The sequence below is a fragment of the Triticum urartu genome, chromosome 4 (assembly GCF_003073215.2).
Source record: "Triticum urartu cultivar G1812 chromosome 4, Tu2.1, whole genome shotgun sequence".
Lineage (NCBI taxonomy): Eukaryota > Viridiplantae > Streptophyta > Magnoliopsida > Poales > Poaceae > Triticum > Triticum urartu.
The window spans coordinates 574,794,873-574,819,868 of record NC_053025.1 but is presented as its reverse complement, the minus strand read 5'-3'; the positions used below and the strand labels follow the sequence as shown (position 1 = coordinate 574,819,868).

Genomic DNA, 24,996 nt, shown 5'->3' with positions numbered 1-24,996 from the left:
CCCACACCTCCACACAAGTATTTTTCAACATGAAAAATTGCATGCATGTACACAAAACATCAATGTTTCTTGATTTTTTTGAACTTTTTTTACTTTCTTTTTGGATTTTGATGTTTATCTGAGATCACTGAAGCTTGGGATTATATACTCCACGTTCGTTTTTCACTAACTCCTCGCAGATTTTGACTAGAGGCATGTTTAGACTATCAAACATGAGTTTCCTCTAACAAAGACTCCTCTCTCCCACATGATTTTATACCTTTTATTTTTAATAATGATTTTTTTGCCTTTTTTGGCCAATTCACATGGATGATGTTATATTGCTATGAAGAGTAACTGGGTTTGTAGAGGTTGCTGACAAGGTCATGTTAAGTTAACATGGAGATCATTTGTTATAATTGTGAGATGTATAATTTTCTCCCGATATTTACCATCAGACTAGAAGCAGATGTGTGCCTTGCCGCACCATCAATCCATCATCGTCAACGTTTCACTGTGTTTGTCTGTTTTGGGGTTGTACTTTTGTAGTGATTCGTGGGCTTTTGTTTCTCTACTTTAACAGGTTTGGATGCCATGTGAGGTTTATGTCGGGTATCGATGAGTGTGTGTGAGGGGGAAAGGGGGGTGGGGGGGGGGGGGGGGGGGGGGGGGGGGGGGGGTCGATTGACTGGGTGTGTTGTGCTGGCATTCTATGTAGCATGGTAGTTTGCTTCGCTGTTGTGTGTTAGCGGCATATAAGTTATGGACTAGTAATCTTGCACACGGAAATGCGCATCCCGACAAATGTTATCTATTGATGTACTACTATATAACAAACCCAAAATTTTGTTATCTTGTGCTCTTGAATGGCAATGCATCATATCATCCAAAAGAACATTTTAACTACTCCCTTCGTTTTGAACTAAGGTTGAACTAACCTTGGTTCAGAATAGCAACAATTATTTTAAATCAGAGGGAGTACATAATATGCAAATAAAACCTAGTACGGAACCATTAAGACAACCATTTCACTGGGTAAAAGTATGAATGCATGGAACCGACATAATCATCTTCAATTGCATCTAGAATGCTCCGAATCTTCAAAATTGCATCCCATTGCTATGATTTGAACGTTGCTGGCTGCCCCTTTTCGTGAGTGAATCTGGTATTGGGGGTTGAAACTTAGTGTAGAACCATACGTCGCCAAAAGCTAAGCACTGGGCTGAGAAAGTAATGTTGCTAGCAGAAAGCATGTCTTCAGCAATATAAATTCTATAGAACTGCACCGCACAATATCAAGAAGACCCATTTTTTATTTGACTTGGGGTCGTTTCAGAAAAAAGATCAGCAGAAGTTTGAATAAGAAAAATAGAGAAGGGAAAATTTATCCAAATATGAGCCTCACTTCATCCATTTCTTGCATTAGCCACTAATTGTACTTCTTACAATCCTTTCCAATCCGAATATGCAGTCTCCATACAATACGATGTACGGAGGGAGTACTTCTAGCAATCTGCTAGCTGCCGGCCCCATACGTCCATATCACTTGAAGAAAAACACTTTACAAACTAGACTTATCTTTTATATATTTTAAATACACTCCTCGGCAACATCACAACATCTTTGTACTGCACTCTCTCTCAACAGCTATAATTGACACCTTGTAACGGGCTAACGGCACACATACAACAAATATTAGAAGACAGCTCATATTAGAAATGTGACTTGCTCAAAGATCTGAATACAGTTCACTCTTGGAAACGCAACTATGAAAGCGGTTGTGGATATAGGTGAGAAAGACACAGTTAGTTACTTATCTAGCTTTATAAAGTTTTCTAACTTCCAACTGTGAACCATTGTTCCAATATAGTACAAAGGGCACACAAATGTTCCCTCTACGCACTTTGTTGAGACGGATTTGCTGCAGTCCATGCAAGGTTCTGAAAATGGTTCAGGATCCAGGAGGAAGAAGCGCATGCCTGCCGGGTAGAGAAGGTCTTGCCGGTGCGCCAATTCCAAGGATTTGAAGCTTTTAGGATTCAGGTGCTTCTTACATCAAGTTTTGTCCGTCATCTGGCGACTACCACCACAATATTAAGTTTGAGACACACATTAGAGCAACTCCAACGGGCTGACCCAAACGGATGGCGATTTCGTTCACTTTTTGTCCGTTTGGGTCGGCCGCCCGCCCGGCGTCCGCCCATTTTTCATATGGGTCGCACTCGCGCCCAACGCGCCGACCCATATGTGCAGGCGTGGCTGGCTGGCCGCCCAATTCGGCAGCGCGCCCAACGGGCTGTATTTTCAGTTGTCAGCTCTCTCAAGTACTCAGGGCCAAACATAGCAATCACAGCCTTGCAGAACTTATACATGGACTCTAGGGATGTAGACTCGCTCATACGGCCGGCGAGGGGAGACGCGGCGCCCACAGACCAGCTAGCTGCCCGGCCGGCGTCCGACGAGCGTGCCAGTCGTATGTGGCGGGGGCGGCGAGGCGTCTTCTTGGTCGCGGGTGGCTGGGCGGTAGGGGAAGCGGCGGCAGAAACCAGCTTGCTCCCCGGCGGCAAAACGGCGTCGGCGGGCGACTAGGGGCAGGGGCGGCGTTGCTGGGCGGATGTGGAGGCGGCGGCAACTGGAAGAGTCGCCGACAAAATGGGCGGCGGGGGCGAGGGTTGCTTGTTGGCCGGGGAGAGGGGAGGTCAATGTGCCACAGACGAGCGGGTCCGGAGACAGGAGTAGGCGAGCGCGCGCGCGTCCATCGCGTGCCCGCGTCGACACAAATCAAGCTAAAAAATAAGCCGGGAATGAGTCGCCCGCGGATAAAAAACGGACGCGCGTCCGTTTGGGTCGGCGCGTTGGGTCGTTTTTTCTGTCCGCGCCAATCCAAACGAACGGCCGCGGACGAAATGGATCGTCCCAATGAAGTTGCTCTTACGGCGGAAAAAAAATAAGCCTGCCAGAGCAAGAGATGACAGTTCTGACTGACGTCTTACGACGAGTTCAACACGGACCTGTCGCTTTGCTTCGCGTCACTCGCGTAGCGTACGCCATGGCACCTACCACCACAGTTCGCTGTCGCTCCCACTACCTGCCGCACTCACAAGATTTAAGATTAAGACGCGTCCAGTTTCCACGTACGGCTCCACGGTTCGGGGAAGGGCGAGTGCGCGCGGAGGCGACCCGATCTACCCACGGTGTTTAATTTGTACGAGCCTTGAGGAGAGAACCTTTCGGCTGCGGCAAGGTAAAGTTAACCGGCCCCTAGCTAAGCCTTTCTTGGCTGTGGCCGGCAGTGACAGCTCCATTAGGCCTTGTACAATAGAAGATGTTTAGGAAAGGTACTTAGAGAAATAAATCGGATGTTTCTTAAGCATCGGTGCTTATTTGTACAGGATAGACGCTTAATTAAGCGTTTTTCCGGTAGAAATAGGCACCGATGTTTCAGAAAAATCCGGTTTATTTTTTTAAGCATTTCTCTAAGCACCTTCCATTATACAAGGTCTTAGAGTAGTAGCAGACGAGAATTAACAACCACTGCTGGTTAACTGACGAGGCATACGTCTCCATCTCGCTATGCCAAGCAGCGCATGAACAGCCGGACACTAGACGGAATGCTCGCCATTAACCGCGCATTACTCCGATCGGTTGGCGCCGGACAAGGCGCGCGGCCATCAGCAATTCAACATGAACAGTACTGGAGTAGTACACTGCATGAAGAATACGCGCACCAAACTTGCGTACATCCAATGAAGGCAGCGGTGCCAAAAATAGTGAGCGTAGCGGTAGCAGCAAGCAGTAATCACCCGGTCAACAGTGCCCAGCGACCTTGCATGCATCCCACGCTGTTCAGGTGTGTATGCTGGCGCGCCGCCCTGCCGGTCGCGCCGGCCATCTCGTGCTCGCGCTCTCGCCGTGCCGACCCCTGGAGAATGCAACGGCCAAGCCGCCCACAGCCCACAAGATTTCCCCGCGGCCCACCGTGACATCCCCCAGACTACGGGCGCCCACCACCAGCCTCCCTCGCCGGTAGCCGCCCGCTGCCGCACGGTTGCACCGTTGCACGTACGAGCTGCTCGGATATACTAGTAGAAAACAAACGTAAACAAGGACAAAGGCCGGCGAGCGACCCAACAAAAGCGACGGCCGGCGGTGGGGGGCAGCTGGACCAGGCCCGCCTGTCACCCGGCGCGGGGTGGGGCGGGCCTAGCCCTAGCGTGCGCCCACGGAGCCCAGAGGGTCCTGGTCCCGGTCCCAGCGCTACGAAGGCTCTGTTTGGATGGATTCATATGTTAGAGTTAGCCAACTAATCTAAAAATATCCAAACAGAAGGGTTAGTTTGGGTTAAATGCATCTAACCCATTCAAAAAAACTAACCCATTCAAGAGGTGCTTATTTGGTTATTTTTTTGGGGGTTATAGAAAACATATTTTTTTTCGCTCTTTCCGTAGCAGGTCCCTCCTCACTTCTTCGAAGTTTCTCATCCTCCCCCTCCCTCCCTCTTGCACCACCCGTGAAAACGCCTCGCCGTATCCGCGCTCCATCTAACCCTGCCATCCAAACACCTCTTTGATTAGAGTTAGTTTAGAATTAGTTCAGGGTTAGAATCCAACTCTAACCTCTAACCGAGTTAGAGTATCCAAACAGAGCCAAAGTGTGGCTGAACCGGAGGCCAGACGGGACACCGGTTTCCTTCCATGATTTGTTCCGTGTCCTCCATCTCCATGCGCCATGCCTGTACGTCAGAGAGTATCCCCCTTTGTTGAACAGGGGCGAGGCAATCAAGCGCTAGTGCGGGCATGTACGTTTGTTTTCAGTTTTTTCGGTGCATTGGAATTTACAGTTACACTACTCCCATTTCTGAGAGAGATGAGAGATAATATGTATTGTATGTATATCGCTTTTATACGTACGACAGTATATACCGTATGCACCATCATCTTGGACCCCCATTTTATTCGTAGCACATCGGTGGACCCCTGGATCTGGATGGGACACTGCTGGAAGTGCGGGGGCAAGTGCAACTCAGACTCCAATTTAGTATTTTCTTGCCTGTTTATTTCATATAGAACTAACAGAAAGATGAACTACTCAGGTTCGATCCACTGACGGGAGAAAGTTGGGAGCACACGTCCTTATGAAATGATATCCACTGTATTAGGTACATCGCCAAATAGAAAACACATTAAAAAAAAGTCTTTACCTGCTTTTGCGAGATCCGTTTGCTCAACTCTTCAAGTGCTGGCTACATACTGAAACTTTTACGTTTCTGGATAATGCATGTTGTTTTCTACCTGTAAGCAACCCACTGATATATTGCTCGATCTAGCACTCAACTCACGAATTCAGGTAGCAATTTAGGGTTACAATCTCTGGATACAAGAATTGGGGAAAACAGAGAAAGGGGAAGAGAGCCACCGCCGGTTCCGTGCCGTGATCCACTGGATACCTTGCTCTGGTGGGTGAGGTCGCGTTAAGTAGCTGGCAGCGTTACACCCACTCAGGGCCGCTGATCTTGCGATTGGGCATTCTCTGTCTAGTGGGCCGAGCAGGTGGCGATGCCGGTTTGTTGCTGGGCTCGGGTATTGGGTTGCTTGTGGCCTTGACACCCCCTTCTTCTTGCGATGAGGCTTGCCCCCAAGCCTCTGCAGCAGGAAAAAGAGCTCGCAGCTCTTCTTTGTCCTCCCAAGTGTCGCCGATTGCCGCGGGCTCGGACCACCGCACCAGGACCTGTTCAATCATGCTGCCATGCTTGCGACGCCATCGCGAAGCCAAAATCTGGACTGGAACCGCAGGTATATCAGTAGCAGCGGGAAGCTGTTGTTGAACTGGCGTACCTGGGAGCAAGGCTTTTCTCAGCAGTGATACATGGAAAACAGGGTGAATTGTTGCATTCGTCGGCAGCTCCAGTTTGTAAGCCACCGGATTTATCTTGTCGATGATGGAGTATGGCCCATAGTACCGAAAAGAGAGCTTGTGATTAGCTCGCTTGGCCACTGATGTCTGCACGTACGGTTGGAGCTTCAGGTAAACTTCGTCGCCGATCTCAAACGCACGCTCTGAGTGTTTCTTGTCTGCCTGCTGCTTCATACGCAAGCGAGCCCGTTGAAGGTGCTATTGCAGCAGATCTTGAATGGTGGCGCGCTCGTCGAGCCAAGTTTGTAGGGCAGGAACAGAGCAAGAGGAGACCGCCGTGATGCCCCAATGACGAGGTTCGTGACCAAACATAGCTATGAATGGTGTCATGCCAATGGTTGAGTGTGGCGCAGCATTGTACCAGAATTGTGCAAGAGGAATCCAATGGCTCCAGCGTTTTGGACAAGAATGAGTGAAACAGCAAAGAAAAGTTTCAAGGCATTGGTTCACGCGCTCTGACTGCCCATCAGTTTGTGGATGGTTGGCCGTGCTCATGCGGAGATCGGTGCCAGCATGGCGAAAGAGTTCTTGCCAAAAGTGACTCGTGAAGACAGGATCACGATCAGAGACAATAGATTGAGGGAAACCATGGATGGGGTAAATGCGTTGCATGTAAAGGAGTGCAACGCGGGAAGTAGTGTAAGGATGGGCAAGCGGCAAGAAGTGAGCGAACTTGGTCATCTTATCGACCAGAACCCAGATGCAATTGTACTGACCTGATTGTGGAAGACCATCGATGAAGTCCATCGTGATCATATCCCAGGATGCGGTGGGGATAGGAAGTGGGTGGAGCAGCCCTGGCGAGGCCACTCGCTCCGCTTTAGCTTGTTGACAGATTTCGCAGCACTGAACATACTGAAGAATGTGAGCCTTCATTTTTGGCCAAGCGAATAAACGCCTGATGCGCTTGTAAGTGGCTGGAAATCCTGAATGCCCTCCCACCGGGCTGTCTTGGAACGCAGAGATGACCTGTTGCTGAAGTGCAGTGGTGCCCCCAAGCCAAATACGATCTCTGAAACGCAGAAGCCCTTGCGACAAACTGAAATGTCCTTTTGGGTCCTGTCTGATTGCCAGCTGTTCCAAGAGACGTTATGCTTGAGGATTGGAGTTGTAACTTGACACGACATCATCGAGCCATGCTGGCTGGCAGCTTGAGATCGCCATGGCATGCTCTGAATGGTGTAGGCGAGAGAGTGCGTGTGCGGCTCCATTTTCCACACCTTTTTTATACACTATCTTGTATTGTAAGCCCAATAACTTGGTGAAAGCTCGTTGTTGCCATGGGGTCGTGAGCCTCCGCTCCTGCAAATAGACCAAACTGCGTTGATCTGTCTTGATGATGAATTCTGCAGACTGTAAGTACGGTCGCCATTGGTCTACTGCAGCGATCACTGCCAAGTACTCTTTCTCGTACGTGGATAAGCCCTGGTACTTGGGACAAAGTGATTTGCTCATAAAGGCGATGGGGTGCCCGTCTTGCTGCAAGATTGCTCCGATGCCTGTACCACACGCGTTAGTTTCTACTGTGAATTGTTTCTGAAAATCTGGCAAGGCAAGTACCGGTGCTGTGACCAAACTCTGTTTGAGAACTTGGAAACTTTGATCGGTGTTATCTGTCCAAACGAACGGTGTTCCCTTCTTGAGGAGGTTGAAAAGGGGTCGGGCTAGGATCCCAAATTGCCGGATAAAGCGTCTGTAATATCCTGCTAGTCCCAAGAACTGTCTGACCTCCTTCACATTTGTAGGCGTGGGCCAAGCTGTCACTGCTTCGATCTTAGTGGGGTCTGTAGCCACACCGTCAGCGCTGATGACGTGCCCCAGGTATGTTATTCTTTGCTGCCCAAAGCTGCATTTGCTTCTTTTCGCTTTCCATTGGTCACGACGAAGTAGCTCAAACACTTGCCTGAGGTGCTCTGCATGATCTTGCAGGGTTTTGCTGAACACCAGTATGTCGTCAAAGAAGGACAGAACACACTCACGCATCAGCGGGTGAAGGGTGCCGGTGACAGCACTGTTGAATGTAGCGGGTCCGCCAGCAAGGCCATACGACAGGACTTTAAACTCAAAGTGCCCGGAATGAGTTTGAAAAGCAGTCTTGAATTCCTCCCCTTCAGCCAGTCTGATTTGATGGTACCCTGCTCTCAAGTCCAACTTGGAGAACCACTTCGCTCCATGCAACTCGTCTAACAACTCCTCAATTACCGGTACTGGGTACTTGGCCACTACAGTCATAGCGTTGAGTTGTCTGTAATCTATGCAGAGTCGCCATGTGCCATCTTTTTTCTTGACTAGGATCACAGGTGAAGAGAAGGGACTGTGGCTGCGTTGAATTACTCTGGATCGCAACATCTCTTGTACTTGTTTTTCAGTTTCATCCTTGTGCTCAGGTTTATGTCTATACGGCCTCAAATTCACTGGTTGTGCTCCTGCCATAAGTGGTATCCTGTGATCACAGTCTCGTCGTGGGGGCAGGCCAGTTGGTTCGCCAAATACATCTTCAAACTGATCGACAACCTTCTGTATGTTGTCTGGTGTGGGTGTGTATACTTCATCTTCTTCAGTAATCTGATAGAGCTGCACAATTTGTGCTAGCGAGCCCTGCTTGTGCAAGGCTTGCAGTTGCAAGGCGTTGATCTCAGAGCAAGCTTCAACACGCTCTTGATGGCCTCGCAGCTGCGCTGGTCCAGTCGGAGTTGTAATCAGCAAGTGTTTGGCACGCCAGTCAACACTCATCGGACTGTGTTCTTCAAGCCAGTCAATGCCAAGTATGGCGTCGTATGCGCCTAATGGCAGCACCTTCATGTCTGTGCTGAATTCATGTGTCTGAGACACCCAACTGCAGTGTGGTATGTGGGAGAAACAGCAGAGCTCGCCTCCATCTGCAACCTTGACGCGGCAGGGTCGAAGGAGAGGGATGACGCCTGTCAGAACTGATGCGAGGCGTGCGTCGATGAAAGACGTGAAACTCCCAGAATCCACCAGCAACAGCACCTCGTGGCCTTGCAACCATGCGTGAAGACGAATCACCTTCGGTGACGTGCCCCCCGTGAGCGCATGGCGTGAGATTGCCATTGCTGTCTCGGTCAGGGCGTCGCCGAGCGGTGGCCTCTGGAAATCACCGTCGGAGTCGAGGCTGAACAGCTCGAGTAGCTCCTCGAGAACGTGGAGCTGAACGCTGGTGGGACAGCTGTGGTCCTGCCCCAGCGCTCTCCGCACTTGAAGCAGAGGCCCTTCGCACGACGGTACTCCCGCAACGCCTTGAGCTTGGTGCCGTCCGCTCGGCTGGTTTCTACGGCGCGCCGATCAGCGGCCGTCGGTGTCGTTGGTGGCCGTCCTTGGGGTGGTGGAGGGGGAAGTGCCATGGGCACGCCCGCGCTGTTGCGGTGGCTCCAATCCGAGGCGGTGGCACGCACTGCGCTGGGACGCGCACGCTCCCGCGAAGCGCCATCCGCCACTTCCTCCTGAAGTAACGCCAGAGCGCACGCGGTGTCGAGGTCAGGTGGCCTCTGCACCAGAACCACCGCGCGGATGTCGGGTCGCAGTCCCTCGACAAAACGGGTAAGATAGTAGTAAGGATGAATGGATTCAGAATATGCAGATAAGTGGCTAATGATCAGTTCAAATTGCTCAATGTAAACAGCTACAGTAGTTTTCTGTGACAGTGAGTAAAATTGGCGGATTAGGAGCTGGTGGCGATCACGACCAAATCTAGTACACAACAGATTCGAGAAGGATTCCCAATCAAATTCAGTCAACTTCCTCTGTACCGATTGCAACCACACCGATGCAGAACCAGAAAAAATTCAGTGATGCCATCGGGACCCAGAATTTCTTGTGGATCTCAAACATCTGGAAGTACTGCTCACAAAGAGTCTTCCATAAACGCGGATTCTCGCCCGTGAATTGGGGAAACCCGATCGATGGATGAGCCTGACCGATTCCAGCGAGGATCTGACTAGCATGCGCGTATGGAGACGCGATGGTAGACTGAACGGAAGTTTGGGACTGATCGTTGGCCGGGGTGGCCACCGATGCGAACATCGGCGCCAGTCCCCGTGGCAGAACGTCGATGCCGCGGTCGATCGACCCGAGGGCGTCGCCCTCCGCGCGCTTGCTGATGCCGACGTGGTCACGCAGCGGCGCTGGTGGTGCGGGTGGTGGTGGTGCCGGCGCCTCCGCCGGTCGCTCCTCCGTTATTGACGCGGGCCGCGCTTGGAGCTCAGCTACCGCTGCCGAGAGCTGATCCACGCGCCGCTCCAGATCGGGGCGCCACTGGCCCAGATCGTCCAGCTTGGTGGTGTGGGAGCGGATGTCGGAGTGGATCGCGTCGAGGGAGTTGGTGAGCTTGTCGAAGTACTCCTTGAAGGAAGGATCCATGGCGCTGAGTCGATCCTTGATCGATTTCTGCGCCCTTGTCTCGATCAGATGCGCCAGGGTGTGGATCGAAGGCTCTGATTACCAGATGTAAGCAACCCACTGATATATTGCTCGATCTAGCACTCAATTCACGAATTCAGGTAGCAATTTAGGGTTACAATCTCTGGATACAACAATTGGGGAAAACAGAAAAAGGGGAAGAGAGCCGCCGCCGGTTCCGTGCCGTGATCCACTGGATACCTCGCTCTGGTGGGTGAGGACGCGTTAAATAGCTGGCAGCGTTACACCCACTCAGGGCCGCTGATCTTGCGATTGGGCCTTCTCTGTCTAGTGGGCCGAGCAGGTGGCGAGGCCGGTTTGTTGCTGGGCTCGGGTGCTGGGTTGCTTGTGGCCTTGACACTACCGCTCTCCTTAAAGAAGTCGCATGATAAAAGAGACCTTTTACAACCAAAACACTGAACCATTCCTCATCTTTATACTTCATTCAGTGTAAAAAACGCTCTTATATTATGAGACGAAGGAAGTAGTTTAGAATGGAGTAGAGCAAGGATCTGATTGTCTGCCCGTGCTTTCCATGAAGCAGCACGGTAGAGAGTGAGACAGACTGCTGATGTGTCTTCACCGCTAACTACGTGCGCCAAACTTGAGTATCCAATGAAGTGCTCATCACGTCCACTGTATCCAGCGACCTTGCATGCTACACGGTTCGCATATTATCTGGCCGGGGGCAGAGCACGTGATGTCGGTCCGCGCGTGGCCGTGCAGCTCTCCGGTGCGCGATCTGGGGCCAAGGTCCCGGTGGCAGGTGGCGGCTCTACCGCGCGCGCCGGCCATCGCGTGCTCGCGCTCTCGCCGTGCTCACTGACCCCTCGAGCGTGCAACGGCCGCCTGTGCCCCTCAGCCCACAAGATTTCCCCGTAGCCCACCGGGATACCGCCAGCCAGACCACGGGCGCCCACCGCCGCCAGCCTCTGAACCTGCCCCGCCGGTCGCCGGGTGCCGCACGGTTGCACCGTTGCACGAACCCAGATACGGAGTAGTATACTACTCCCTCCGTTTTTATTTATTACTCCGCATATTAGAATTGACTGAAGTCAAATTTTGTAAAGTTTGATCAAATTTTGTAGAAAAGAATATAAATATTTATCATAACAAATCTATATGATATGGATGTACATTCAAAATGAATTTAATGGTATTGATTTGTTATTGTATATGTTAATATTTTTGTCTATAAACTTTGTCAAAGTTTACAAAGCTTGACTTTGACAAAAGCTAATATGCGAAGTAAATAAAAACGGAGGAAGTACTAGCTAGAAACAATGGAAAGGAAAACAAAGACAAAACGCCGGCGAGCGATCCAACAAAAGCGCAAGCAGGCTGGCGGTGGGGGTGCGCGACAGCTGGGGAAGGGCCCACCTGTCATCCGAGAACACGTATGGCGCGATCCAGCAAATGTGCCCAGCTACTGTTTGGATGTGGAGACTGAAAATATGGACTTCCCATCGGGACGTTCGAATTATTCGGCATATCGTATCCAACCACCCCAGTTTCGTTTTCGTTCTAACAGACATGACTGATCACTGGCCCTGTTTAGATACTCTAACTTAGTTAGAGATTAGAGTTAGGTTTTAATCTTAAACTAATCCTGAACTAACTCTAGTTAAATAGGTGTTTGGATGGCAGGGTTAGATGGAGCGCGGATACGGCGAGGCACCTTCACGGGAGGTGCGAGAGGGAGGGAGGAAAAGGACGAGAAGCTTTGAAAAAGTGGGGAGGAATCTGCTACGGGAAGAGTGAAAGAAAAAGGTGTTTTTTAATGGTTACCGAGAAGAACTAACCCAAATAAGTACCTTTTGGATGGATTAAATTTTTTGAATGGGTTAGATGCATCTAACCCAAATTAACCCTTCTGTTTGGATATTTTTGGGTTAGTTCAGTCCAAACTAACCCAAACTAACTCTAACCTATAACCCATAGATCCAAACAAGGCCATTGTTAGTCTTTTACAGAGCACAAGCAGGGGCGGCGCTAGGGGTATTCTTGGGTCTTCATATGAATACCCATGATTTATACAAAACAGTGTTTATTTTGGCAAAACAGTGACATTTTTTGAAAAACAGCAATGATTTTGGCAAAATGAATACACATGAATACCCAATTGCAAATTCCTGAAGCCGCCAGTGAGCACAAGGTACTATCATATACTAGTACAATGCCCGTGCGTTGCTACGGGTCTTTTATCATTAATCTAATCTTATGTAAATTTATGGTGCGGAGGAGACGTATCAGACAACGCCCATCACATTCAAAAACAAAGCGCCGAGGTAAATTTACATTGCACATTTACGTTAATTGGTCAACATGCTTGCCTTGACTCCAGGAATGCCTCCGGCTGATGGAGGTCGCCAAGTAGGGTTACGCTAATAGAAATATTTTGATTAGAAATCGATAGAAACTTTATGAAAAATAACGCCTAACTTGGAGCCTTGGACTTGCAAAGCCAGAGACGTGGTCCACGTCCATGGGCGAGTAAGGGAATCGTAGGAAAAATTGGATACACTTATATTGGTATTTTAGGTCTGCCCAATACATAGTGTTCCTGATATTTTGGATATTTTACGCCAAGTTTCTCACTAAACACAACAGGCCTCTCGCAATCTATCTTTGGTTTTGGGTGGTTTAACAAAAGGTATTGCTTCAACACGTTGTTTCCCAGTCGAAGCTCTCTTCTTCCGACTGTCCTAGATAGGGGCAAGAATATGTTGAGAGATAAGAATAAAAATGCTAGTAGTAAATAGGACAAAACCGTAGTTAATCCAACAAGTTTCTTGGCAAAATTTCTGATCACAAAAACGGAAAATTCATGTTGTGTGATTACATCGGTAGTACACATAGGAGTGACTCCATTCTGAAGCATCTGCCAAATACGGGGGCAAGATGTGAAGTTACATCAATATACTTGCAAACATAAGACAGAGCATAGACTTCATATCTTTGCTATGGCTAGAGCTTCAGCTCCGATCCCTAAGTTAATATTCACATCTTCTCAGCAACAATGCAGTTATGCCCAACTTCTGGTCACACAAGGATCATGGACTGATTATAAGTCACGATTACAACATGAGCACAAGAGCAAGCATACACATGCCAAAAGACAGAATATGCGTTGACTGAATAACCTGCACTGAAGGCATTAGCACTACATTAATGTCCCTAAAATCTACACCAAAAATGTAGCAAAAATCCTGACAATTAGAATATATTGCAAAACAGAATGCCAAAGACAGTTCAGTATATATTACCAATGCAACTCAGTTATCAACAAAATGAGCTAACTAATTTAACTGGGCAAAAATGGATTTGATTATGGTAACCAGTTAGAACACAAGGTAACAGTGTCTCGCGTGCTTGAGGCTGGTGCGGGGTAGGTTGGACCTAGCGAAGGACTGGATCCATCGGTGCGATTTATGCGGCCATATCTATCTGCAAGGGCGAACGACGAGATGGTCATCGAAGAAGCATTAGAGCAACAAAAGTCCTCGTGAACCTTTGGTTCTGTGGAGGGCAGGTAAAAGTAAGATTTTGTTCCAAAATTATTTGATAACAAGTTAAGTTTGAATGTGAAATTTGAGATTACAACAGTACAAAAAATAACTATGAAATGCTGAGGATCATCTCCCTTCAGAAATGTCATCAATTAAGAATGCTAAAAAGATCATCACAAATTACCTGAAGGCCTTATCTCTGCTGTAAAGAGATGATTGTAGGGGCACTTATACAAAGACAATGTCTTCTCCTCAAAGTGCACGGCCAACGCGGAATTTGCTGCCTTCAGTCTGTCCCAATTTTGCCATGAACCCCATGTCTGATTATCCACAAGAGCTCTGACAAACAACGAATCAGCTGGACCATGAAACAGAAGGACAACAAATTTACGAGGAAGGTAATTTTCTGTTATTGGCAAAACATTTGATAATTGATTAAACCCAACACTAACCACTACTTTGTCACGCATCTATTGCCAAAATCGCAGCTTCTCTTATAGATCATAAGTGTGTAAGTGTGTGTGTGTGTGTAAGTGTGTGCACGCGCATACGCGCGCGTGTGGGTGCGTGCGTGTGCGTGCGCGTGCGTGTGTGTGATATCTCTAAATCGAATAAACCTCCAAGTATGCAATTCATGAGCACAAAACAGAAATTGTAGTTCAGTATCTCTAAAAAATGAAGCGGGAGGAGAGAAATCATGACTCACCTCACCCAACAACAAGGTGGAAACTGCAACCCAAGAAAAAGATGCCCTTCCCTCTCTCGGTGGAGAGCATGCATGCCTTCAGGAGGTGCCGACCTCAATCTCCTTCCTTCCTTCCTTGGAGGTGCTATCTAAGTACAAATTCCAGAAAAAAATACATATCATCCAAAGGAGATTACTTTCCAGTAGTCAGGGGCCGCAAAATGCAGCCATGACAGATGACACACCTATTATACACATGCATTCACCTTTAAGAGTGACTAATCAGTAATCACTAAAAGGGAGTAGGAAATAAACAAAATACTCGTATTACTGTTAAGAGGTGAATAAAACACATCATTTTTTAGGCTTTTGCAACCAGTGGCAAGAAACAAATACATGTGCATCCTACTGCTGATTCCTCACAATAATAACCTACTTGATCAACACTGGTACAAAAATAAATATTATTTAAACGAACTAATCTTGAAAAATGGTAGTTGGATTAAGAAGCAATTAATTTGAAGAGACCAAGAATATTTGTGGAGATGGAAAAATGACTCCTCGTTGGCTTCCAGCAAATAGGCTGTGAGCAACTCAGTCTGCTACGGAATAAAAGAAATTACGGAGCCAACAAATGTGCAAGATTGATTTCTATAAAACAGATTCACTTATATGCAATGGCATATGAGTGGTGGCAGGGTTATCTCACCATGGAAAAGGATTCTGAATCCTATCTCGCCACAGAGTCCACACACCACAGCTCGCTGCAAAGGCTATCTCAGCGCCTGCCTCGAAGACACGAAGCAGGGGCGCTTGGAGCGGCCGGCATGGAGTTGACGAGCACGTGCTTGAAGGCTTGTTCTCCTCTCCGGGATCAGACTGGACAAGGAGTACCGTGAACCTCAGAGGAAGATCCCATTGTTGGTCGGGCTCAGGGAGCTTTTCGAGGAGCGGAAGTAATGGAGCAGCAGCTATAATGATTGGTCCTCACCATCCACCACCTCTTCATCCGACTTTCCGGGTGGGCCGAGATCGTGGTACGATGGTGGCCGAGGCTGAACGCCGCGAAGCCTACTTTCCAACCACCATGTGGTTGCGCCCACCCGCCGCCGCTCACTGGTCTGCCGTGAACACCTGCCTTCCACACGTACAAGCCAGCAGCAGCCAGCCAGTCGCCGTCGAAACAGCCGCTCACCATGCGTGATTAGAATATGAACGGAAGAGACCTAGGAGTGGGCTAAAAGAAAAGGAAAATTACATCAGTGCGAAAAGAAAAATTACCTCGCTGCCTTTGCCATGGAGCAACAATGTGGCGTGCTGGTGCGATCGGTATAATCCCACACAAAATCTTACTTGAAAACAACATCTCTGGTAAAATCTCCACATCATTGACCTCATCGGGTTTCAAGTATATCTTTCTCTCCTGGCATATACTCTGTATTAAATTAAGATGAATGAGCATCAACCACTCTAATCTCAAGTAAAAGAATGAAACATTACTTCTGAAAGAACTACAAAAGAATGGTGTGCAGGAGCTTACTTCAAAACAACATCTCTGGTATAATCTCCACTGAAATAGCCATCTATTGAGTTTCCTTGATGACCCCTAGCAAGAATCAGTGCAAGATTGTTGGCCACTAAAAAATTAGGTACGCAACATTCAAGTAGAGACCGAAAAGTATCAAAACACCTAGCAGAAGTCATGCAACCTTCAACCATGATAAAGGAACACCCTTTCACTAAGACCGCATTTAATGGACTAAAATTATTGATAATAGCTAGGTCTTACCATAAGCGATCTGCTGTCAAATATTTTGCACTCTTATGTTGTCAATTATCAAGATAAAAAGTCTCTAGACAGTCATTTCTACAAAACCCACCAAGTGACATTACAAAGAGCACCGCAAGTGATGCTCCAACGGGTAGCCAATGGATAAACCTACACCTGCCAGGGCACCTTGGGTGCTAGCTAGTCTTGCTTCAGAAAAGGTAATGGTTTCAAGAATCGAGTGAATGGATCGTCCAAGGCTGAGAGCATTTTCTTTGCTGCGGCATCTGAAAAAAAATGTGGGATAAGAAAATTCAATCAACAGCGTAAGAACTGTAAAAACACAACATCTCTCAGTTCTGCACAGATCAATGCTTTATATATCTAAGTGGTTCGTTATGTTTCTGACAAAATTTCAGATTGAACCAAAGCAAGTACAAGACATATAACTGCATTTGATCCAATCATCAAATTCACTCGTATTTTCTAAAATATGAAGACTTGCAAAAGTGTGAGCCGTTGAGGCAGCTGATAAATTATATGATTCGTTATATAATAAATTAAGTGATTTTTTGTATGAATCACCGTGATTCTACCTACCATTCTATTAGTAATGTGATTTCCTTTATCCGTTGAACTCACATCTCATGTAGACATTAGGGTCGAGGAACGTGAGAAACGAAATCCCAGAACAACAGTACAATCATGTGCCTTTTAATTCCTACAACAATTATCTGATTTGCATGAGAATAGTTTCTCCTCAGATCACACAACTCCTGCATAATAATAGAACCATATTTATCAATCTTCAAGTCGATGACCTGAAGCAAATTAGTGGTAGCAGTGTCAATGAGTTTTGATCAAGGAATATATGTCTATATACTTGAAGCAAACAAAACACAAATATATCCAGTTTAAGGAGTTTAGCTATCACCTCATTAATTTGACCTCAACTTCCTTGGTGCTATAGCACATGTTTTCGCCAACAAGTGTTGTGAGGTGAATGTATTGAGATCAAGTAGTTTTAGTGCCATGGATAACCATTAATGGCCAACAATCTGGTGCAAAAACAACTCAACAAAATGTTTAGATCATACTTCTATATAGGAATTATTAAGAGGGATATTACTATGTACTACCTGTGTATTGTGAAAAAAAAATGGTCAGATCATTTTACCTTTAAGGCTGCTCTAATCTGCTATACACTCTGATAGTTTCGAATATAGTTCAGTAGGCATAAGCCCGCCGTAGTTCCCTGTCAAGAAAAAAAGTGTGTTGGCAATGGAATCTTATCAAAACTGTAAAGTAAAACACACACCACTGAAGAAATCAATCTTTAAGAAAGAAAAAATAGTACCTTAGTCAATACAGCTATCACTGAAAAGTAGTTCCCAAGTATAAGTGATGGCCATGCCTCATTTATTTACAACGGGCCATCATATTGACAAGTAGCGGAAAATATAAATCAAGTCGTTGCCGACTCTGTATGGAGAAAATATCAGATATATCCTACTCTTATGGATTTGGAGTATCCCATATTAAGTATAAGTGCCGTTTGCTGAAGGACTATTTGCAGAACAGAAAATTTCAATACTATGGGAATATTATGTTGCATAGCTGACCATCTAATTATTCGGAAATCTATAACTCTAGAAGCACGATAAATTCAAGAATATTAACACTGTGCCGAATGCTGAAAACTTTTGTTGACCAATGACCACCAACATGTTTTCAGAAAATTGTGCCACAAGCAGTATATGCAAATACAATGGTAGTTTTTCAACCTGCTATGTGTATGGCACACAAGTTCATACCATTTTACTAAGCTAACAATGTTCACATAGTTCAGGCATCAAGACCGAATGGTAAAGTAATTGAAACAAAGACAAACTGAAAGGCTTCACAAAGTTCCGTTGTTAGTTTTGAACAGGAAATGATAGACAAAGAAGCTTGGAGCCTTTTGAGCCGACTAAAATTACTTAAATATTTTACCATAAGGTCCATAAGAACTTGAAATCAGGTAAATGTGGATTTGTTTTTTTCAGATGGCAGATGTGAAATTTAGTGGGAAAGAGAGCACTTAATGATAAACCAAATCATGTACATGTGAGGCCAGGCACAACACTTTCTGTAACATATCCCCACTATCTAGATTATCATACTACAAGCATTTCACAAATTGTTAAACAACCATACAAAGAAACAGAGATATGCCCCCGCACACGGTACACTCCCCTTGAGAAAACTATAAAAGGGTCTTTCCGTCCTATGTGTTGACTCGCCTAAACTAATCAGCATTAGATGAGAATTAGATGGACTGCAGGTAATCAAGCTAATTGCTTCGGAATTCAACTATGCGACGTGTGGTTGGATCACACATACTGTACCTTGTGGATATGTCAAGCGAATCATCAACTGAACATACAACAAACAGAACAGCACAATTCATCTACCCACCAAAGTGACAGACATTGATCACCGAGATTGAAAAATCATCAGAGATACACACTAAAAGGGACAACAAAAACAAGCACCAATTGGCATACATATTTGACGCACCTCTGCCTTTGAACTGCATGTATGTGGCGCACATATGACGCCCACCCGAAGTTTGGCGAAGTTCCTATAGACAGAGGGGAAGCAAAGAGTAAGCCCAATTTGAGCGATTTCAAGAGGAAATTCATCGTTTATTACTTTTTCTGATGGAGCGAGATTCAAAATAACAAAATTTTGCACTTACTGTGTCACGAGGTCGTGCGTGGATGCCATCCGCGGCGACCAACGCATCCACCTCCCGAAGCGCCGCGCCTGTAGCGCGCCCATGTAGGCGGCCGCATCGTAGCCTGCGTCCCCGCTGGCGTCGAGCGCGAGGGAGACGGCGAGCTCGCCCCCGCCCTCCTCCGCCAGAGAGCGCTCGCCGGCGGCGGAGGCAAGGAGCTGCTGGTCCTGGGCGGACTTGCCGGAGAGCAGGAGGAACGTGGTGGCGGCTGGGGCTCCGCCGCTGCTGCTATGCTCGGCTGCAGGAGCGGGAGCGGCGACTCGGCGCGCACATCGGTGGGGAGGCTGGCCAGCGCCGGCGGCGGCTCCAATCGGTCCTCGGCGGCGGCGGATCGTCTCGGATCTCGGCGGCGGCTCGTATTGGAGTAGAGATGGGATCGAGAGGAGTCGGCAATGAAGGATGGGATGGATGGAGCGTTTTTTCTGCCGGGTGTGGGGTTTTTTTTGGCCTGCGTGGGGTGGGATGGGGGTGAGGACGAAAAAAAACCGGACAAAAATGATGGGACGAAAATAAAACCCATAACGTGGACTACCAACTGAGACATTAGGAGTAGAGATCATATATGTTCATATCCACCATCGGTCGAGGACCCCAGGATGTGGATGCCACAGGTTCGATCCACTGCTCGGAGGCACACGCTTAAAAACAATGATATCCACTACTAGCAGTAGGTTTTTAGGTGAATCTTCTAATAGAAAACGCTATCAATACAAAGAAATCTTTTGGTCTCTCTGGTGAGATCCGTTTGCTAAACTTACTTTTTCAAGTGGTGGATGAATGCCGAGACTTTGTACACACTTTTTCTCGGTCTGGATAATGCATTTTGTTCTACAACTCTCCTTACAAAACAAGAAGATAAGAAAAACTTTTGCAATGAAATACTAAACCATTACCTCCAGTAAAGGCGGTACTTACTAAACAAACCATCTATGGCCTCTTTGAATCACACTTTTACTATCTGTCGTTTGGTTGCCCCAGCCAAAGGAAAACAATAAGAATCTCCATAAATGATTAATTGTTCAGAACGACGCATAATTACCATAGAAACAAAGGAATGGTTTAATTTTATGATACTGCACTCATTTAAAAATTTCTTTTCTGATCGCGTGTAAAATATTTAGTTCAGTTTTTCAATATTAATTTCAACTGTGCAAAGAAACAAGCCCTGGACAAAATCCTAACAAATATAGTCCTCTAAAGTTCTTACAAAATTCATTTGAATCGACTGAAGAGGCCCTTATGGAACCTTATGATGAGAATACATGCCAGAGATGTTGAAGGCCGGCCGGATCACATGAACATGGTCGTGACGCGTCTTTGTGTTCCCAACATATGCGTGAATTATGTCCTGAAGCATCCTGGCGTTTTGCGCAGGACAAACTTCCTTTTACACACAAAAAAACGTTTAGGTAAAGCTCGTCGGAAACGACTAAGCAAGGCTTATCCACATTTGTTTCGTGTGTGACTAGGCACCAAACCTCACAACCTTTTTCAAATCTTCTCGGGCACTTTTAACAATTAGTGTCACGGACGCCGCCCGCACCTGCAACTAGCAACGGACCTTCCCGGCTAGCTTAGCCGCGACGTCTGATACTGTTTTACAAAGACCGTTCTAAAAACTCGTTAATTTTGTGGTGAGTGATCTGAGTTTCTTACAGTGTCGTGTTCCTCTTTGCGTGGAGGACTTGGGTGGAGCACGCGCTCACATCACACGGCGGCTTGACAACTTTATTTCCGTTCGCGTATGGGGTAAACTGGGATGGTTCACGTACAACAAAGCAGCTGGAGGGACCGTAGACCGTAGTGGTAGTAGTACGTGGTGTTGCTTGTGGCGGACGCATCTTGACAACTTTCTTTCGCGTACTACGCTCGGTGCGGCCTTGTCGGAGAGCTCGCCGACGGTCGAAGGCGTCCGTCGTCGGGCGGGAAAAAATAATTCCGCCAGAGGCTTACCAACAGATCAACCACGTATGGTTGGTGACACGATGGCGCGCAGCGGGGAGCGTGGCGCCGCCCGGCGAGTCTGTTAGCCGGAGAGGTGGTTTTCAGACGCGCGCACGTAGTAGTACCACGCGGTCAAGGAAGCCACGGCCAATGCGGCGGCGACCGTCGACATCGTGCCGTGCGTGCGTGTGCGTCGTGTGTATGCAGAGCGAACGTGGTAATCAAGCGCCGTTATTGTGGGCGGAGCTGTCTCTGTGTGCGCAGCACACCACATCGACCGATCCAGATCCAGTCTCACCCATTAATTAATTAAAAAAAAGCGGGATCGAATCATATGGAATCCCGGCGTGCTCCCTCCCTCCCTCTGCGGTCCAGCGGCCAATGGGGGCCGGCCACCGGCGGTCTCCGGTGGCTCCGCCAACAGCGACCGATAAGCCCCGCTCCCCGACACGCGCCCACCGCCGGCACGTGACGGTTGCCGTCCGGGCATCACGGCTGCTGGTACCGCTACACGCCGGCCGGTGGGGCTCGGGCTCGGGGATAAGGCCGGGTGGCTGGCCACGACACCAACCTTGTGTATAAATATTCACTTACCCCCTCGGGATCCCGAATAATCGCACTCCCCACGCTGCCTCCCACTTTCCCCCACTTTCAAGGACCCGAGTGCCGCAATCCCCTTCTCCCTCCTCGCCGGAGAAGCTTTCTTCCTTCCGCAGACGGCCGGCGCTGCGATGGCGTGATATGGATCTTGTAACCGTGGACTGAGTTGATTGGATGATTGCGTTTTCTCTCGTTGCCGCGGAGCAGCAGCAGCAGCAGAGGGGGGTGGCATCAGGATGAGCTTCAGCGTTGCGGGCATGGAGAAGGAGCGCGGCGCGGCGGCGGCGGTGGAGGAGATCCGGCGCCTACCGGCGGAGGTCAACTGGGAGATGCTCGACAAGTCCCGCTTCTTCGTCCTCGGCGCCGCGCTCTTCTCCGGCGTCTCCGCCGCGCTCTACCCGGCCGTCGTCGTCAAGACGCACCTGCAGGTCGCGCCGCCCCCGCAGGCCGCCGCCGCCACCGTCAGGGCCATCCTCGGCCGCGACGGCCTCCGGGGCTTCTACCGCGGCTTCGGCGCCTCGCTGGCCGGCACCGTCCCCGCGCGCGCGCTCTACATGGCCGCGCTCGAGGCCACCAAGAGCTCCGTCGGGTCCGCGGCCGTCCGGTTCGGCGTCTCCGAGCCCGCGGCGTCGGCGGTCGCCTCGGCCGCGGCGGGGGTCTCGGCCGCCGTCGCCGCGCAGGTGGTGTGGACCCCGGTCGACGTCATCAGCCAGCGGCTGATGGTCCAGACCTCCGCCGCCTGCCGCTACGCCGGCGGCGCGGACGCGTTCCGGAAGATCCTCGCGGCCGACGGCGTCCGCGGCCTGTACCGCGGCTTCGGCCTCTCCATCATCACCTACGCGCCGTCCAACGCGGTGTGGTGGGCGTCCTACGCCATGGCGCAGCGCTTCGCGTGGCGCGTGGTGGGCGCGGACCGCTCCGAGAGCTACCCGGCCCTGATGGCCGTGCAGGGCGCCAGCGCGGCCGTGGCCGGGGGCGCGGCGGCGCTGGTGACCATGCCGCTGGACACGGTGAAGACGCGGCTGCAGGTGATGGAGACGGACGCGGCGGTGGCGCGGCCGACGCTGGGGAGCACCATGCGGGGCCTGCTCAAGGAGGGCGGGTGGGCAGCGTGCTACCGCGGGCTGGGGCCGAGGTGGGGCTCCATGTCGCTCTCCGCCGCCACAATGGTCACCACCTACGAGCTCCTCAAGCGGCTGTCGGCCAAGGAGGGCTCCCTGGGCTAGATCGACCCTTCTCACCACTACTACTACCAGTAGCGCCGTCGTTCACCAGGTGACTCGGACCAAACTGGCCCCGAAGCGAGATCGATCCGTGAAGGTGCTGCCCGGCCGGCCTCAATTAGTTAGGTTTCTTGTACATATGCTCAAGATCTTTTGCTTCATTTCTCGTTTGGGTTCGTCGATCTGGTGCTATAGAGGGATGGATGGCGAAGAACAAGCACTAGAAGGTGGGTGGGGTTTTAGGATGCCAGGTTTTGCTGGTTATGCCCATGGTGGCGGCGCCGCCGCCGCCGCCGATGATGATGATGAAAAATTAGCTGAAGTGAAAGATTTTCAGTAACTTCTTATAAACCACCACCACTACTACTACTACTATCTGCTTTGTTATATGAATGGAAACCTTGTGTGGCTAATTCCTAACTGACTGCCCACTATGTTCATGGTCACTGTTGTGGTAGGCTGATATAGCAGCGTCATTGTCATGGCTTTGCTTCATGGAATGAGGTGACTTTTTATGTGCACCTATGGCCGCTTCTTTTCATCAGTTTCTTTGTCACTTCTCTCTCGGGGACTAGAGTTTAGGACAGCGAGTGTGCAATGGTGCCACCTCGATCAATTTCCTGATTCCTCCATGGCATGATAGCACTATACCTTTTGTCTGTGAGAGGACACTATACCCGCCGCCCAAGATACGACGCTCGACAGAAAACCGTTCAAGATATTTTTTCGTTTCATCTCAGAAGAAAACCGTCCAAGTTGGTTGCTGAAGGTTGAAGAAGAACACAGCTGTAAATATCAGCCTGTGAGAAGATGGACGGGGTAGGTGGTGACGCGGGCGAGACGTGTGATCTACGATATGATAAGCAGGCGATCAGTTCTGCTCCCATAGTACAGTACCAAATTCCGTCTCCCGTCAGCTGGAGGAGAGGAATCCTGGAGAAGCAAGGAACCATCCACAAATGGCGCCAGTCGAGAGCAACGGCACAGCATTAAGAACCAATAAGCTGCGCTAATAATGCTCCGGCGTGGCGTGCGCTCCAAAGAAAATGGCAAGTCGCGTGTCAGATCAGCGCGCGAGGACGATAGGCGGGTCGCTTTATCGCCGGGGGGTGGCCATGCCGGTGGGGTGGCCGCTGCCGGCTCGGTCGGGCCCGCGCGTCCGCGTCCGGCCAGCCGTCCGCCCCGGATCGGGTTTGGTGGGGGCGGGGCCCGCCGCCGGGCAGCCAAAAGAAAAAAACTTGTCGACTCCTCTGTCTGACCGGATCCTGATTGAGGTTGAAGGGGATGATTTGATTCGCATGCCTGATTGAGGCTGGGGATGCGATGCCTTCCTTGTTCCGTCCTCTGTTGCCCCGCGTGCTCGCGGTCTGGACACTGCACGTAGTACGTGCATCCTCCGTAGGTTTGGCGTTTTGTTCCGCTCTTTCTTTCTACCCTGCGGGAACGCCATGGCATGTGTGCGACTGTGTGCCAGCTTTTTTTTTAAAAAAAAGGATGATCCCCGGCCTCTGCATTTGGGAGATGCATACGGCCATCAAGGCATGTGTGCGACTGTGTGCAGCTTTTTTTTAAAAAAAGGAGGATGACCCCCCGCCTCTGCATCTGGGAGATGCATACGGCCACTTTATTGATGGCCGTATGCATCTCCCAGATGCAGAGATGCAGAGGCCGGGGGTCATCCTCCTTTTCAAAAAAAAAAATGTCTCCACACTCCATTCCTGCTAAAATTGCTTGCCGTGTCTCCGTCCGTGGTGTTGTTTGGCTGGGCACTCCATCGACCAGTTCTGGAAACTTGGTGGCCGCAGTGCTGCGCGGCCGGGGGAAGCTGACGCTTGTTGACATGAAGTAGTATTCACAAGCTGCGGGGAGAGCAACACTGAGACCAAGAGCGAGTCAGCACAGCATTTCTTGCAACTTTGCCCGTGACAATGTCCCTGGTCAATCGATGAGGGGTCACTCGTCACTGGGTTTCCTCTCTCCTTGGAGCCGGCCAATGCAAGGACAGCAACGCAGTAGTACTTGCTGCGTTTGGAATTACTCGTTTAAAAAATAAATGTATCTAAATGTATTTTAGTTGTAGATATATTCATTTTTATGACAAGTAATTCCAAACGAAAGGAGTACGTGGGATGCAACACCATCAAGCATCCATCACCAACAGAACTCAACCCCCTCAAGCC

At 49.2% G+C, this 24,996-nt stretch overlaps 1 protein-coding gene across 1 annotated transcript; it reads left to right on the top strand.

The window, feature by feature from the left end:
* Positions 1-21,574: 21,574 nt before the first annotated feature.
* Positions 21,575-23,236, top strand: LOC125552798 (solute carrier family 25 member 44-like). Its single transcript, XM_048716481.1, has one exon. It carries the CDS (start codon positions 21,830-21,832, stop codon positions 22,817-22,819), a length of 990 nt encoding a protein of 329 aa, XP_048572438.1. The 5' UTR covers positions 21,575-21,829; the 3' UTR covers positions 22,820-23,236.
* Positions 23,237-24,996: the final 1,760 nt, after the last annotated feature.